General features: G+C 36.0%; 1 protein-coding gene across 2 annotated transcripts in view; it reads left to right on the top strand.

Moving 5' to 3' along the window:
- map3k1 (mitogen-activated protein kinase kinase kinase 1, E3 ubiquitin protein ligase) overlaps nt 1-18,473 on the top strand; it is a 122,431-nt gene that overhangs the window by 56,213 nt on the left and 47,745 nt on the right. Inside the window, exon 1 of one of the 2 annotated variants that reach the window (XM_039758754.1) lies at nt 10,825-11,226. The exons of the other annotated variant lie outside the window; for it this stretch is intronic. Within the exon in view, the coding sequence (XP_039614688.1) occupies nt 11,126-11,226 (101 nt within the window). The 5' untranslated portion in view covers nt 10,825-11,125. Of the gene's footprint in view, nt 1-10,824; nt 11,227-18,473 lie in introns of those variants that run through there. 2 annotated transcript variants of the gene reach the window in all.

Below are 18,473 nucleotides of genomic sequence, written 5' to 3'. Positions count from 1 at the left end.
TAGTTCACAATGGACGAATTTCTGTTTCATTCTACTGCATAATATGCCATTTTCCATAAGAAGGATCCAGTTTCGTCTTACACACCAAAGATTAGTTGACCACCAAATCCTTCATTCAAGCATTCAAGCTTGTTCCTTGACTATACTCACTAATGTCAATTAAAAGAATAGTCACCTGAGACGAGCCTGAGTGTAATTAGGTTTCTTTATTATAACAAGCTCCTTACATTTATTTGTAACACTGTATAAAATTCGGGAGTGGTCTCCCCTAGACTTTCTTGTATATTCAGATATGGGGATGGATATTTGAGGAGTAAACCGCAAGACATTGATTATATTTTTATATTATGTACTTTAAAGTACCATCAACAACGACTCAAATCAAATTAATAATATATTGAATAATTATCATAAAAGTAAAGTTGAATTAATCAGACTCTGTAGCTGCATGAATAAAAGGTAAAGTACCACTTCCGGTTAACGGAAATAGCCCAAAAGTTGATAGAAATCTATGGTTTGCACCTAATACTTGTATGCAAAATGTGTTTGACCTAAGTGAAATCGTACTCAAGTTATTGTGTTTACACACACACACACACACACACACACACACACACAGACAGGCACACAGACACACTTCCAAAATTGCTATTTTTTGACTCTGAGATTTAAAATGTTGAGATTCGTCAAAATCTTGAAATGGATTTTTTTGGAGGATTCCAATACTTTCCCTACACTTTGTATATGAGGAAGTCAGGGAGGTCTAAAACGTTGTGATTCATGAAAATCTCTACATCGAATCTTTAGACGATTTCAATACTTTCCCTATACTTCATATATGAGAAAGTAAAAACAAGAAGCAACAAAGTGAAAGAGGCTGGACACGAATTTGGTTATCATGCATATAATTTGAGAGAATGTACAATAATGTAACACGCAATAGTTTGTAGAGATGTCTTTCCAGGCATGAATTCAAAACAGAACTGAGAACAAGATATCTGGTTCCCGGGATATAATGTCATACAGCAGGAAGCGGCAGATCCAGGAGGGCAGACAACAAATGTGATGTCAGCGATGCATTGACTGCCAGTCTTCCATTCTACATTGGGAGGAAATGAGAAGTTATTAGAACACAGTGCCAAGCCCTGGTTCACAGGGTAATTACCATCACCAAGGCCCTAAAGCTGTCTCCCATGTGCACATGCGTGACAGCTGTTATTCTGTCACAACTCTGCTTCTTGTTTTTTGTGCAGTTTTTTTGTGCTTTTTGCATTGTTCTCAAAGATTGTTATAATGATCACATTGACCAGGAAGGACAGAAGTAGTCCCTTTCATTATCGTGAAGCTCATGTATAGACAGAGTCTTCATTTTACCAGCACTGCTTATAGCCTGTTCTCTTCTTCCGTTCACCTAATAAATGTATCATGAGATTTTCTTTGCACATTACCTTTGCCTTACAGCATCATGAATTCTTGAAGCAGTGTAATAAATTGGATTCTTGCTGCACTTAAGTCTGGAGATTTAGAAATACTCAATAGGGCAAGTTTTATTCTCTAGAAAATAAAGTCAATAAGTTGTTCTCTTAAACTTGTTTGCACATATTTTAAAATGGATACTTGAAAACCACAAGCTGTTCTCCATGGAGACACAATATTGATTTTTCATCCGTGTCTGTTTATAAGTATTGAGTTAATTTAAAAATTCTCAGGAAAAAAAAAAACATTAGGTTAGGTTAATCTGTATAAAAATCCTTAGCATTACTCATTGTTGCCGAAATATGCATTAACATACATTTTGTATATTGTTACACTTTTGAAAACAGGCCAGAGATATGCCACCTGTTGTTCCCTGGTTAAGAAATTGGTTTGAGTGAAAAACAGCCACTACCATTTGTCCCTCTAGACTAGTTTCAGAATTATCTTGGCCTTTTTCCTTATAACTTATTAAGTTGCCTGTCTTTCACTGTCGGCATAACGCACAAAAAACAGTGTACTAATGACATTTTAAAATTTTATAAATGATTTTTAGCCAGATGTAAAACAATCTGCGTCATTGTATGAATTATCGCTACAGAATTGTACTCCTTCAGAAAAAATCGTTTTAAGCTGGATATAATAATTTATGAATACTGATGTGTTAATGGTTTGCTTAAACTTGCTTATAAATACTTAACTGACCAGCTGTCACATTTTTGTGCTGTTACAATGGTTTACATCATTTTTAAATACTGTCTACATATTCGCAAAGTGATGTGAGTGGTATCAGAATACCAGGAGTTTTTTTTTCTTAGAGTCGTCACAGTGGTTAGCCCTGTTCTTCACAATTCTGGAGTCCTGGGTTCAAATCTCAGCCAAGCCGCAAACTGTATGAACTTTCGATGTTCTTTCCATGTCTCTATGGCTTTTCTTCAGGTGCTCCTTTTTTTCCCTCTCTCACATCCCAAAGATACACAAGTTAGGTTAGTTGACAACTTTACACTGGCCCAGTGAAACTAAGGGTTGGTGTTTGCCGAAGTGTGTGCTGCCGTGTACTGGCCAATGAGCAATGGAAAAGTTTAATTCGCAAACCTTGTTACTGACCCTTTTTCATCAATTCTGCTCCATTTCTCGTACAGACAAAAATATAGGAAGGCCCACAGTGCGTTCTAATGTTAGGTCCTACCTTGTTCTCTGGGGCCTCCACATCCCAGAAGTGGATTAAGCAGGTTTGGTATCTGATCATTTGAGACCTTTCCCTTTGAAGGGAATTCCTCCCATTTTTAAAATCTTTTAATCTAAAGTATTTTGTAAACCTCATTAAAAATCAAATTCAAGACAGCCTAAAATGCACAACAGTGTTCGTTTTTTTGTTTTTTTAAGATGTGATCTGTGTAAAAAACAAAAATAAAGATCTATTTCTTTTATCTTTTAATGTCTTAAATATAATATGCTTATATATTAGGTCACACATTAATATGTTGTGACTTCCTGTATTTCGAAATTTGAAATAACTGAAAATTAAGTTTAAGTGTTTGTTAATTCCACTAAGTGCGTTAGACAATGGATGGATGTTTCTAGTAATGTATGAGGGAGAAAAAGGTGTACCCAAGTCTCTATTTACAAAAAACGTTTGTTAACACAGGGAGGAACAGGTTGCATTTATAATATATGTAAAGTCATTTATGGGTGAGATTGTATGGTGGGGTGCATCTTAAGACTATTGTAGGACAAGCAAAAAACCCTTTAAGTGTTGTAGTTAACATTTACTGATTAATAGTTGCAGATATAGTAGGTGCTGACCTATGGCAGTATAAAATCTTATATCCAAATATTCCCATTACTTGAAAATATGAGCCTGACCATTTCGTAGGTGATATTTTTTATTGCACCTTTTTAGAGTCCACGGTTTTAAACATGTATGCTGAACATGTCTTGTTAGGTATACAGTAATGCATTTGGTTTTAATAGCATGATTAGGACAGAGCAGTACACATTTGGCATGCTTGAACATGAATAAGGCAAAGTGGAATAAAATAAAATCATAAGAGGAAAATCACCAAAATGTGCCAATTGAGCCTTTTTTTCATAGCCTTCTGCATGAGTTTGCAGCTTTAGGGTTAGGTTGACGGTTCAGTCTCTAATGGTCACACTTTGTGTGGCCCAGGGCGAATTGCTAATCCTTAGTATATTCCACTTAAAAACACAGGTAAATGGTTGTACCCTAGCTGCTTATTTGAAAGGTGCCATGGGTTAGTGTTCAGTGTTCAGAAGTTGCTATAGGAAGTAGCAAGTGCATCTTTAAATAGTCAAATATAACTGCAAACACCAAGGGGTGCTCCAGATCCCCAAGCAGGTAGGCAGTTCCTTTTTATTTTTGCTGCCCAGTTCTTTTGCACATGTTGTTTATAAGCACTTCAGGGTGCGGTACAAACCCCATGATGTAGAAACTCCCCAGTCTTGCAGCTCCCCCTGATGGCCTCCATGGGACCCAACAGGGCTGTCCTCTTGAACTACAATACCCGAAAAGCCCTGTGGGCACTCATGTGGGGATCTGAGCCTGGGCTCACTGCCATCCTGCGTCCGAGGGGAGAAAAGCCCTAAGTAAGCAATCCTAATGTCATCCTGACCAGATACGGATGCCGGCCATCCTTCACACAATATGCTTCTCTTATGGAGTATTGGCGGCATTATGGGCTGCTTAGCTATTGAGTTTGCTCAACATATTAAATTTACATAACTCAAGCATTTGTTCATTGTCTGGAATTTCTTATTCAAATACAGGGTCACCGGCAGGATTTTAAGGAAATAGACATTCTCAGTGCTCATCTATTAAACATCTACAGCGTTACCATAGTCAGGTTGTTTAAATCATAAATTTAATTTCTCATCTATAATTTGCAATGCATGGTGGATTATGGAGCATTGCATCTCTGCCAGATTGTCTGAGATCTTTCCAGGAAAAGGATGGGGAAATCCAGCTGAGGTTTACTTTGTTCTCTGTCACAGTGACCCTTATGTACGTAAAGCAATACAGTGGATCGTTGCTGCAGCATTTGAAATAGCCCTGGCAGCTGACAGAGAAAGCGGTCAATGGTTCACCCTGCTGTGTATATACACAGAGTAACTGGTGTAGTTTATTTTTAGGTTGAATACTGGCTTTCTCAGTTTGTCTTTATATCTCAAATTTGACTTGTCTGGTAGAATCACAAAAATAAATAGATTAATGAGCTACAGTGCCCAAAAAGATCTGCCCTTTTCATTAATTTACTTCCACTTAAATTAACATGGATAGTTTCATAAGCAGCGTTATGTGAAATAAAACGGAACTGCTCAGAGAATACTAAAGCTATGCCCCCTGATAATGAAGGTGTAAATTCAAATGGTTACACACTGTATAGGACAGTAGCTGCTTACAAATGCTTTTTGCGAGTAAATGAAGAAATGCACTAAACTGAATTTCAAAGGAATATACAAACATGACAATGGCTGTGAAGATGATTAAACACAAAATCTTACATTCAAATACATGATTTACATATAATTGTCTAGCTCTTCAAGCATCTATATAACCAGTCTCATTCAGATGACTATGAAAACCATATGCACTTAATAAAACTGGATAATTAAAGGATTGGATTACACCGAAAGAAGGCAATCGGCTTTAAGAACTACAGAAAAATGTAAATACAGTACTTAAGATCTTTTACTGTGCTGTGAGCAATGAATTGCTGACAGCTATATCTCAGTTTCTACTAAGCAGAATATTTAAATACAACAACTTAGAAGTCATACTCATTTTGATTGATGATAATAGTGGTTGTAGAGCGGTCTTGGATATTGTGTTTAGATCACAATTGAACGATTGAACTTTGTATGATTCAATAGACCAGTACTTGCTAGTGTTGATATGCAGGTGCTTGTCATAAAATTAGAATATCATGACAAAGTTGATTTATTTCAGTAATTCCATTCAAAAAGTGAAACTTGTATACTAGATTCATTCATTACACACAGACTGATGCATTTCAAATGTTTATTTCTTTTAATTTTGATGATTATAACTGACAACTATTGAAAATCCCAAATTCAGTATCTCGGAAAATTAGAATATTGTGAAAAGGTTCAATATTGAAGACACCTGGTGCCACACTCTAATCAGCTAATTAACTCAAAACACCTGCAAAAGCCTTTAAATGATCTCTCAGTCTAGTTCTGTAGGCTACACAATCATGGGGAAGACTGCTGACTTGACAGTTGTCCAAAAGACGACCATTGACACCTTGCACAAGGAGGGCAAGACACAAAATGTCATTGCTAAAGAGGCTGGCTGTTCACAGAGCTCTGTGTCCAAGCACATTAATAGAGAGGTGAAGGGAAGGACAAGATGTGGTAGAAAAAAGTGTACAAGCAATAGGGATAACCGCAGCCTGGAGAAGATTGTGAAACAAAACCCATTCAAAACTGTGGGGGAGATTCACAAAGAGTGGACTGCAGCTGGAGTCAGTGCTTCAAGAACCACCACGCACAGACGTATGCAAGACATGGGTTTCAGCTGTCGCATTCCTTGTGTCAAGCCACTCTTGAACAAGAGACAGCGTCAGAAGTGTCTCGCCTGGGCTAAAGACAGAAAGGACTGGACTGCTGCTGAGTGGTCCAAAGTTATGTTCTCTGATGAAAGTAAATTTTGCATTTCCTTTGGAAATCAAGGTCCCAGAGTCTGGAGGAAGAGAGGAGAGGCACAGAATCCATGTATTGTGAAGAGGAAGATGCAATATGCCAGACCCAACAATTCAGAAGAGCTGAAGGTCACTATCAGAGCAAAATGGGCTCTCATTACACTTGAGCAGTGCCACAGACTGATGGACTCCATGTCACACCGCATTGCTGCAGTAATCCAGGCCAAAGGAGCCCCAACTAAATATTGAGTGCTGTACATGCTCATACTTTTCATGTTCATACCTTTCAGTTGGCCAACATTTCTAAAAATACTTTTTTTCCATTGGTCTTAATTGATATTCTAATTTTCCGAGATACTGAATTTGGGACTTTCATTAGTTGTCAGTTATAATCATCAAAATTAAAAGAAATAAACATTTGAAATACATCAGTCTCTGTGTAATGAATGAATCTAATATACAAGTTTCACTTTTTGAATGGAATTTCTGAAATAAATCAACTTTGTCATATTCTAATTTTATGACCAGCACCTGTAATCTTACTAAACAAGCTTTGATGTTTTCTAATGTCTTAATATATATTTTTTAAGTTGTGATGAGTTTTGAGCCATTTGTACCCTCTAGATAATTGAATCATCAGAGAGGTAAGAGCAAATTAGTTTCTTGTTTGTATGATGTATTCTGCGCTGCTTATTACTGTATATAAACATTCCCATTTATTCAGGGGTGAAGAAATTAAAATACTGGTGCTTCTTTTTTTTTTTTTTTTTTGCTCTTGTTGTTTTTCTCAATTTTCTGTCACATTTAAAGTGAACTTGCATGTAATAGTTTAACTAATTCTGATTCAGGACACTGCCTGTTATATTTTTCATCTTTCAAACTGTATCTTTCAATAGTCACCTTTAGCATCCGATTGGTGGCCTATTGTAATCTCACCTTATGCAGTTCGTCATTTTACTGCTTGCTGTTAGAGAGACCTGTGTATATCACAAACACTTAACAGCTCTGTCAACAGTAAGAGGCTAGATTGTGACGTATATATGTGTTGCCGTGCTGTTAGTCTTTGGTGACAATAAGCGAAATTGACTCCTTTTCCTAGCATTTTAGAGAAAATCATGCATGTATTGCCATAACTCAGTCATTTTACCATGCTGTGTTGAATGGTCAAAAAAACTACTATTACATTTGCACATGAGCATATACCAATTAAAGAAAGCTTTTCTTAAATGTATTTGTAATGCTGTTATCAGTAATGCCTGACTTAATATTTACCTTCAGAGCCTGGGATTTGGCTCCATGGACAAGCTTTGTGTGTCACCTGTGTGCATAATGTGTATGTTGTATGGGGCAGATTGTGTTTTCAGAATTTAATGACTTGCTTTGTTAGCTAATGAAGCATGTAGGCCTCTTGACCACACAAAGCCTAGTCACTACAAGTTGGATGCATCAAAAAGATGTATGCTATTCAATTACAGCTATTATTTAAAATGTCAGTTCTATTGGTAGTACCCAGTATTTACGTGCTACATTTAAATTTACTTCATGCTTACATTTAACAACATATTTTATATTTCAAAAAAGTAATCCCTCATCTTAAAGAGTCACTTGATAAAGAGTCTACAAAAGGTTTTGTCAAAGTCAGATCATGGACAGCCACAATGGCTGCTGTTTTCATTCCATTATGTTTTGTTATTAGTAACCAATCACTGCTGTGATTTTTTTTTTTTTTTTGCCTTACTTTTAAATGACTTGCATTTTATGGTGCAGAATTGTTTGTAGTATACTTTTCCTTAACCAGCAGCCAAACAGAAATGATATTCTAAAAGAGACAATAATTGCTGTTTATGTATTAAGACACTACATTAAAGGAATATAACTGCCACAATTTATATAAATATATGAATACTTCAGTCCACACATCGTCTTATTAACTTAATTGAGAATGCTATTCTGCAAGTTTAGGGAAGCCATCATACTCATTTTGGCAATGTGAAATGAATGATGCCTTAAATGCATAATATGTATCATATTTCCATACAGGATTATTTTTATTTCTTAGTCAATAAAAATGTTCTAATTTATGGTTCACACATGTTTATCCAAGAAGGCATTTTTTTACTAATTATATTTATATTGCCACAAAAGCTGTGTCATTCATTTTTGTTCCACCTCTCTGCCTTATAATATCTAAAAATCTCTTTCATCTTCCTCATTGAAGTGTGCAAATTATTACATTTTTAATACATGTTTGCATATTTTTCCAATGGTGGCACAGTGGTTTATCACTTTTGCCTCACAGATCCATTGTCCTGAGTTTGAATGCCATGGCCTCTCATAGTTGCATGGAGCTGACACATTCTTAACAGTGTCTGCGTGGGTTTACTTCCTACTTCCCCAAAGACTTGCAAGTATGTCGCTCTAAATTGGCTCTGTGTGTGTGTGTGTGTGTGTGTGTGTGTATGAGTGAGCCCAACTAGGGTATGATTACACCTCTCTTGACTGTGAACTGGGTTAAATAAACTTGTGAAGATTATATTATGTTACATTTTCAGGTCTAGAGGTTAAAGTCTGTGAGGTGTCATTTCTAATGTGTTATTTAGTGTTATTTAGATCATTTTTTCCCCACAGACCTAAGATATTCTATTATGCTGATTGTGAGTCAAGTTGGTTGTTTGAGTGAGTGTACAGTACTCTATAATGGACTGAGAATTCTCCAGCCCTGTATTGTGCACATTTCTGCCAGGGTAGATTCCAGTTCCTTAACTAGCTTGGGTCTGAAGAAAGCAGGCATTGCAAAGATACTGTATGTGGAAAATGAAGTAAGAAGGTTTCCATAGGTAGATTTTTTTTTTTTTAAAAATTGGTTTATTTTTTTGAAAATGGGGATTGCTATTATTTTAAAATATTTATTACTGCATATTTTAAACATAATTGTATTTGCTTCAAAAGTCTGGTCTCCCATCTAGGCTTTTTTTTCTTGCAACTGGAACAGACTTGAGCTGTGACCGTTATGGATAAAACTGTTTTGAAAAATGGTGTAGGGTTGAATATTTAAATTAAAACTATAAGAATCATATATATACGCAAACTATGTTGGTAAGTTTTACTTATTTCGTTTTACTTATTTAGACTATTTGTATAGAATTAAGAATAATGAATAAATAGAAAACTGCAATTTTAGTGGTCATTTTCACTTCATTTACTATGTGAGCAAAGAATGTGCAACTTGTAGCATGCGAATGCATCATAAGTCAAATAGCTAAATAATAACAGAAAACTTGTATTCTCAGACTTTGGGGAGACATGTATAAAGCAGAATAACAGAATATTCTGCTACCTCCATTATTCAATTCAGAGTCCCAGGAAACCTGAGCCCTTCCAGACAGTGTTGTCCCCAGAGCAGAAATTAGTCTGGGGAATGGCGTCAGTTTATGTTAAGTAAAACATTGAAACAGTGTTTAGCCAGTGCTGAAAGTTAATGATGTGTGAACCTAAGACTTATCACAGTGAGTATTATTTTTGAACAGGCATAGTGTATGGGTTGATACTTACCAAGTATGTCCAGAATAATGGTATTGAACCTTGGGGATCCCTTAGGGCAGTGGTTCCCAAACCCTGTCCTGGGGACCCACTGCTGCTGCAGGTTTTGTTCAAACCAGATTCACAATCAGTGATAATAATCGATAACAACTGATCTCATTTAATTAGTTGGTCTTTTTTTTTACTTTTCTCTTATTCTGCATTCAGAAAAACACAACAGTATGTTTGTTTTTACATTTATAAGACATTTAGAAATATTTATATTTTTTTCTAAAGCTATAAATGCTTAACTCTCTTTTGTTGCTTTCCTATTATTTTCCCCTTTTCCTGTGTAGTTTGCTCCCTTCATTTAAACCTAATAGTGACAATTAACAACCAGCACAGCAGACACAGAGGAAGATGAAAGCTTCAATGGCTTCAGTGTCAGACCCAGTAATTTAGTAAATAATCAATTAAATAACCAGAACACCTGGAAAAGCAGAATGAAAATTAGGTTGAAAAAAATCTACCAAACTTAGTTTGTAATTTCTACATTGACTCCCAAACACAGAAACTGGGAAATAATGACTCACTTAATTAGGCTAAGAGTCTAATGAAAAATGGAAGTTGGTTGGAACAAAAACCAGCAGCCACAGTGGGTCCCCAGGACTGAGTTTGGGAACCACTGCCTTAGGGTGTCATTTCTAATCAAGTTGTAAAGCACTTGGTTCCGTCTAGTTACAAATCTTCTTGTAAAAGATTTGAATAGGAGCTATGATTGGTCATAATAATAAAAAAAAACTGCATTCCCTTTTAATGATTTCAGATTTTGGACACACTTTATTAAAACTTGATAATGTGTTGTATGAACTAGAGGAAGCATTGATATTCTTTGGTATCCTCTGTGATTTTCGGTGCACTTCATATCTGATTTGACTTTATTTCCTAGAGACTGTCTGGGGGATTTCTCTTTAACAAATGCATCTCCTTTCGTGAGCGGATTGACGTATCCAAGTATATAAACCGTCTTCCTGAAGGCTGTCATGTGACAGGCACAGTCGGCCCTTCCTTCCTTTTATTTCAATGTTAATGATACCACCCCTTCTCTCTGCCTTTATGTTTTGTCATAATTGCAGAAGATGAACTAGACGACTGAAAGCAGGGAAGAAACAAAAAAGCCGTTGTTGTACTGCAGCTTGTCGTTATGACCAAGCTGTCTTCTGGGGCTAAGCAACTCTCCACAGCCACAGAAAAAAAAAAGCTGGTGTTGCTTTTTATTTTGAAGTTTAAGAAATAGACACATTACACCTGCTCGCTTATTTGTCTGCGTTTAACAGGAAACTGCTGCTTCCTTTTAGTTTGTTGCTTCCGTGAGCACATTACAAAAATTGTACAAATGTCACTCAAATCAATTAGAAAGTACTGAATATTTGGCACTGTGGTTGCAAAAAATGTTTTCTTCATCAGCAACTTTACAATTCTACGATGGGACCGTATTTGTGGATAATGCATGTCATCCTTGTGTGTCATTTGCTGCCGAAGAGTGCTTTTGGTAAGAGATTTCTGCTTTTCTGACTCGATTTCAACATTGTGTCATCAAGCATTTTCCTTTCTTATGATGCTGTTGTTGCATTTCTTTTTTTTATTCTTGATAGACGTATAATTTTCCACTGCTATCCACTTTTAAAGGTGGCTTGGTTTATGTTTCACTGAATCAACTGACAGTGGAATTATTAAGCTTGTTTTAGTGCATTGTCTTGTTGCTAACTTTGTCAAACTTATTCTAATTAAAAGTTGTGGGTAGCAGAGCCTGTCCTGGCAGCACTGGACATTACCAGTAGGTGGAAGCCTACCCAGGACAGGTTTCTAGTCCACTGCAAGACCTACTCATGCAAACATCCACACCAACTTTCAGGCCAATGTAAAGTTGCTACTTAACCTAACCTAACCTTAACCTAATGTGTGTACCTTATGGGATTGTGGGCCTCAAACGCACAGGAAGACCCAAAAAAAACGCAGGGAAGATGTTCAAACTTCACACGGACAAAGATCTGGTGAGAGATTCAAACTCAGAATGATTAGTCATGAAGCAGCTATACTAAACAGTGTGCTATCATGTTACCCATTGTTGCAAATGGGTATCGACAAAACAATTTTTAATGTACAACTCAGTTTATAGTCATTATGAAAAATGTCGCCAATCTCACTAGTGCCGGAATACACAGAAAGCACATAGTCATGTACAATAATTAAGAGTGAGACTAATTTAACAGTAAAATTACCTCTTTGGTGATGCCTACTTACATTGTCACAGGTCAGATTGGCCAAAATGATTGTGTCAAGATGGACCGTCACAGTGCATGCTTTAAATGTTGCCCACAACTATATTTAATCATAATGAAAAGTTATAAAATGGAACAGAAAAATGGTGCAGCGATGATGCCTCACACCCGATCACTGTCTCTGTGGAGACTTCATGTTTTATCCATTTCTGCATGATTTTTTTTTCTCTGTTTACTCTGGTTGTCCTTCCACTTCCCAAAGACTTGCTGGATGTGATATTTGGTGATTCTAAAGTGGTCAAGTGTTTGTGGCTGGAAATTCTGATTGACTGCCTCATTTCTGAATTGTAGTAATGAGATTGTTTTATTATGATAAGTTGTAAAAATAAATGCCAATCAGTTATGCGTCCTTCATTCATCCCTTAATACTGTTCATCTAAATCTTTACTAAGCGTTTAAAGACTATGGGTCTTTTATCACTGGCATTTTTTAAACAAACACACAAAAATTTCTTATTTTATATAAAGACCTTTCTACTGTATAGTTGACAGCATTCCGAAAACATAGCAATGTTTATTTTACATTTTTAGGACAGCCTGTTTTATATTTATTTGTTTGTTTGGTTGTTTATTTTTGACTTGTTAAGGGAGAAGCTGAAACTGAACTTGAAGCCAAAATGTATAAAAATCAGGCAGTTGGTTATGCCGCCGAAAGTATTTGAAATTGTGAATTATGCCTTAATGATTGTAATGTTGAATTAGTTACAAACTTCAAAAATTTTAATTGCTACACAGTATAGTGGGTTACATTTTTATCAAGAAACCAGGCTATGCCGATACATTTTATGCTACTACATACATAATATTGTGAAGGACATTTCCATTTATGGCCTTGAAGGATGTTTTGTTGTGATTTTGATGGCCGATTCTTCATTATTTGTAACTCATTTCATATACAGCCTGATTTTTTTTTTTTTTTTGTTTGCTTCTGAGCAATCTTATATTCCTGTTTTAACTCCTGTGGTACGGACAGACGAGGGGCATTCTTAAATTTAACGTGAGAATCCAGACAAATATTCAAGTATGGCAGAGTTGAGAAAAGTTCAAATCGGGAAGCAGAGAGTTAACATCTGCTGGTGGGTGGAAAGAGGGCTGTGAAGAATAAATTACAGTATAACTGCAAAAATTATAATGTATCACACCACAGTCAGCTGAGACATTTCTGTTGGCTGGTATATTGCTAGGATTGCAGCACAGCACTTGTTGTGATTGAGATACACAGCTTGGTGATGGATCATTTTTACACTGCTGTGGCAGCATCTCACTTTGACTGTTTGCATCTGGAATTAGGCGTGTCTTTACAATAAATAATTTAACATAACTACAACTGCATGCTGTTTGGTTTCACAGTAAGGGCTACAAATAAGCAAGTGTCTTAAACTGGGGACTTTCCTTTTCCATGTTATGGATTGGTATTTTAAACTGAAGATTTTTTTATGAAGATTCTTATTAGAAAAAAAAAAAGGAAGCAGCATCAAAAATGTCACTACAGTCCTTATGTATTTCTCTTGCGAAAGAACAGAAAATATGTATAGAGCTCTTTTAAGATTTAACATAGTTACATGCATGAGCACAATTGAATGAGCAATAAAAAAAAGTTACAGTACCTTTATAACAGATGGATCTTGCAAAAAATAGAACAATTATATTGTTGTGTATTCCACTGTGATGGGCAGTCACTCCATCTAAAGTTGATTCTTGCCTTGCACCCAGTGCTGCTAGGATAGGCGTCACCCCCTGTGTAACAATAAATTGGTGTTATTAGATCTGAGAATGTATCAATAGATAGACTTATGAAGTAAATAAAGTGGAAATCCGCTATGGAGTCAAGGAATTTAGCAGCTGAATGCAGAATTGTACAGTCTAATGTTAGATCCCTCTTTAGAATTTTTTAAGCAGACTGCTTCACACAATCATTAAATTGCACAATTTTTTATTTAGGCCAACGACCAACTGGCAAATATTAACATAGTTTTTCCGTTAGATATGCTGCATAAAAAATGATCCTGGATTGTTAAATCATTGAACACTTAAGGACAATATCCAAACAGGTAATGTTTTTGATTATGCACAAATTACGGTAATTAAAGCCTGCTTTTTTCGTGACGTTATTTTCTAACTTACATAGTCCAGACCAGGGTCACAGAGAGGTGGGCGTTTGCAGCCTAAAGCTGGGATAGGCTCAAGCTCCTGGTCCCTTTGGGCTATTCAGCTAATCCTGAGACATGAACCCTAGTCTCCTTACTTCAAGGCAGCAGTGCTACCACTTTGCCACCCTAATAAAGAAACCCTGCTGTTCGCCCAGTTAATGCCAACAAATAGCTGTCATTTACCACCCCGTCCCTTTTCTTAAAAGTAAATTAAGTAAGAACATGTGCCATCCATGCAGCAGCAGAAAAGTGTTTTACTCCAGAACATACACTTATGTCACTCCCACCACACCACACCACACCAGAATGCCACTGAATAGCACAAGATTATCGGACATAGTGTGCTGGAAGGCTCAAAAGTAAAGGATTGTAGCTAAAAATGATTTAGTCTATTACCTATGGAAGAATATTCCTGAAAAAAATAAACAAATATATATTTAATAAATATAAAATAAAGTACTGCAAAATGTGACTCTAATTAAATAATAACATAAAATGTGAGTATAAGTAGTTAACTGCATCATTAAATATATTTTTATTGCTTATTTCTTAAAGTAATTAATTAATTATTCATTAATATAGTTCAGTGACATGCAACATGAAGTAAGCCCTGAAATGAAAATTGCCACTATCACTCGACAAAGTTCACAGGAAGGGCTCTAACAAGTACTGTTTTCTGATTGGTGAATAGTCAGTAAAACCGTAAACCTTCAGCCATTAAGTGCCGCGTTTGCAGCAGACACTTCAGATGCAAACTCCTAATGACGAATTTGGAGTTTCTTGAATTGAAGTCAACTTTTGCTTGCACTCCAGTCCGACATACACAGTCACAACTTGGAGCATGCACTGTGGAGCCACAGGATTCCCAAGTAACTCTGGCAGATGGTTTGCCAATCAAAAAACAGAACTTGCTAAAGCTCCTCCCCATTGCCTTCCCCCAACCCATCCCCCAAGAACATTTATTAGTAAAAGTGAGAGTTTTCATTTCTGGGCTTATTTCATGTTGTGAGCATGTCACTGAAATAGCTAGATGAAGAAAAAATTAAATAATACATAATGAAATAAGCAACAAAAACATTCAATTATTTATACTCACATTTCATGTTGTTAATATTTATTTTTTGTCACATTTGATAGTACTTTTATTTATGTATGTATTTATTTTTGTAGTAAGTATTCCTTAGTAAGTAACAAATGACACAGGTGCCAAATCAGGTTCATTAACTATCATACATTTAGATCCATTTGCATTCAGGAAGTAAAATTAATACAAACTCTTAACTTGGACCTGAAAACGACTGCCAGACCAATAGAGGGTGCTAATGGGACATATCATTTTTTGGAAAAGCTAGATTTGAAGTCTTGTAATCGTCCTGATCTCTGTTGACAGAAATCTTCCAGTTTCATCATCCACTATTAGGTCAGTTTTACAGATCAGTTTTCCTAAGTAGAAATTTTGTAAGCAAAAAAAAAAATGTTGCCTGAATTTATCTGGGGGTGAAAATGCCTTTTTCCTTCCTCTTTTTTTTATGTTTCTTGGCTAATGTCTAAAATAATATAATATAAAGTAAGACTGAACAACAAATGCAATTCCATACCTGTATTTATTTACATTTATTCATTTTGTTGACAACATTTTAGATACAATTGATCACATTTATTTTTCTAATTGGAACACAGGTGGGTGAAGTAACTTGCTCAGGGGCAGTAGCAGGATTTGAACCCACAACCTCAGGGTTTGAAGTCCAAAGCCTTTACCACTGTGCCACACTGCTTGTCTGCCTATATGATAGTGAAATCAGTTTGTTTTTGAATACAGTTGCTTAATAAAATCCTATGTTCATTATCATGTTTTGTCTAGGTAATCAGATTTCCATGAACATTTTGAAAGATATTCATTTTAGTGTGTGTAAATATCTGAGAGAGAGCATATTTTCCAGTCAAGATGCGGGTCCTGTCTTGCACTTTGAAGGACTCAATGATGGAGGCTGTGATTTTTAAAAATTGAATGCAAAGCTTTCAAGCTCTTATGTTGAGATCTGAAATGTAATACCAGTAATGTTTTCATGATAGCCATTATAATTAAACATTTTAATCATCACCCTCCTAAAGAAGTGCCAATTTTTTTTTATTGGCAGCTCCAGATTGGCCTTGTGTGAGTGTGATTGTGGGTGTATGCCGTGGGCCATATAATGGACTGGCACTCTGTCTAGGGATTGTTACAAACCTGCATTCACAGCTTTCGACATATGCTCAAGCCCCCAAGATTTTAAACATGATTAAAGAGTTGAGAGAATAATATGTTCTGTTCCAACCGTGGGAATTCTCTCTTAAACCTACCTACACATGTATTTCATGTTGCTACATTGCAGCATCTAGTGGTAACTTTTGAAATTGCACCATTTTTCTAAAATGTTTTAATAAAGAATCTGTGATGGATTACAACCCAGGGCTGATTGCTGCTTTGCATCAGATGCCAGGCTAGGGGCATTTTACCTTGACCCAACAGCTGGATTAACAGGGATCATCAAAGTTAATTAGATGGGTGAATACGGTAAAAAGAAAAAAGGGAAGATTGCAGTTTATATGGCATGTTATAAAGCAGCTATGGATCACTTGTAGCTATGTGGTGCTGAATGTTGTATTAATGCAGATTTTCATTTTTATTTTACCATTTATAAGGAAAACATACTTAACCTGAAAATGTAACATATATAAAAAACAGTGTGAACATTTTTGTCTGTGAGGAATTAGGCAGGCCACATGGCGTAGTGGTTATGGCTTTGGAATTTGTACTTCAAATCCTGAGGCTGTGGGATGTAATCCTGCTACTGACACTGTGTAACTATAAGCAAGTCATTTCACCTGCCTGTGTTCCAACTGGAAAAACAATTGGTGGCATTTCTTATATATCTTAAATGTTTTTAGTGTGTCGGCCAAGTAATCTCAGATGTGTGTTGCTTTGGATAAAGTAGCCAAGTAATAAGTATTATATTTTACAGAAGAATTTTTGCCCAGGCATTTCTTTCAGTTTTTGGCTGAAATGGCACTTCATGTTAGTTTATATCTCAAAAATGGCTAACATTATAAACTGCATTGTACAGTTTTAAGGCTTATCTAAGCTTTAAATAATATTAGGCATTACTCTTGCTCATGATGCATTATAATTATTTTTTGATTTATCCATGCGTACTGAGTACACTGTACTGCTTCAGAGTAAAATGGTATGGCACAAATTATTTCCATTACCAATAAACTAGATAAATAACTTGCTGCCTCTTTATGTTGAAGTAATGAACGTTATTTTTCACTCGGCTTAAAGTTAAAATATTTGGTTTTATTGCAGTTGAGTTTGCTCTGCTAGTAGGGCAGATGATGCTGTATTTAAGACATCTGTAAGCCTGCTCCTAGTCTGTTACATGTTACCAGGTGGTGAGTTCTGATCTAGTGAAAATTCTGTTGTCTATAGTATTACATCATGAAATTGTGTTGAAGAGAAACCAGTGTTGTACGACAGAAAACAAATTAATAAGTCAGAAGTTCACTGTGTTCTGTATGTTCAAGTTAAAGCTGAGGTTAAATAAATATGAAGGTGCAGCCAAGGCATGCAGAATATTTTATTCACTTCCTGGGTCCTCCCTGTTTGGAAACACTTTGAGTAGTGAGAAAAGTGCTATATACGGTAAATGTAAAAGAATTTGTTGACCTAAGGCTAGCATTTTCTTTTTGGGCATTTGTCTGACTGTGATCTCTGGTGTGTACTGAAGCAATTTGCAGGAGAGTGTGAAGTGGTGTGGATGAAAATCTAATTTCCAAATATAAGGTCATAGTCCCCTTTCAGAAAAGTAGGCTTCATTAGTTCATTAGTAGGGTTTTAAGGGACTGACTACCAGATGAGTGCAGTAGCAATAATACTTCAGAGAGGTTAGTGAAGGCTGTACTCTATCTGCATGTGGATCTTGACCAGTTGTCATTAGCTTTTATGTACATCCCAGCTCAGATTGTTTGAGCATCCAGCGAAGAGAGTCCATCTGTGCTCCTCTTACAGAACCAGTATGTGGAATGAACCACAGATGCAAGCCCATAACATACTATTCTTTTCTATCAGGAAACCCTGATTAATCTTTAAAACTATTCTTAATATTGAGTTAAATTGTTGTGTTTATATTAAAAAAAAAAGGTACAATTATAATCAGATTACCAGATTCAGTTAGTATGAACCTCTTTGATTATAAGTTTTCACTCCCAACAGATATTTTCTAATCTGAAGTCAAATCAGGTAGAATTCATTTGCTTGCCTTTTCTCTT

The sequence above is a fragment of the Polypterus senegalus genome, chromosome 7, assembly GCF_016835505.1.
Source record: "Polypterus senegalus isolate Bchr_013 chromosome 7, ASM1683550v1, whole genome shotgun sequence".
NCBI classification, from domain to species: domain Eukaryota; kingdom Metazoa; phylum Chordata; class Cladistia; order Polypteriformes; family Polypteridae; genus Polypterus; species Polypterus senegalus.
The sequence above is the reverse complement of the archived record's forward strand: the minus strand, read 5'-3'. Positions and strand labels throughout refer to the sequence as shown.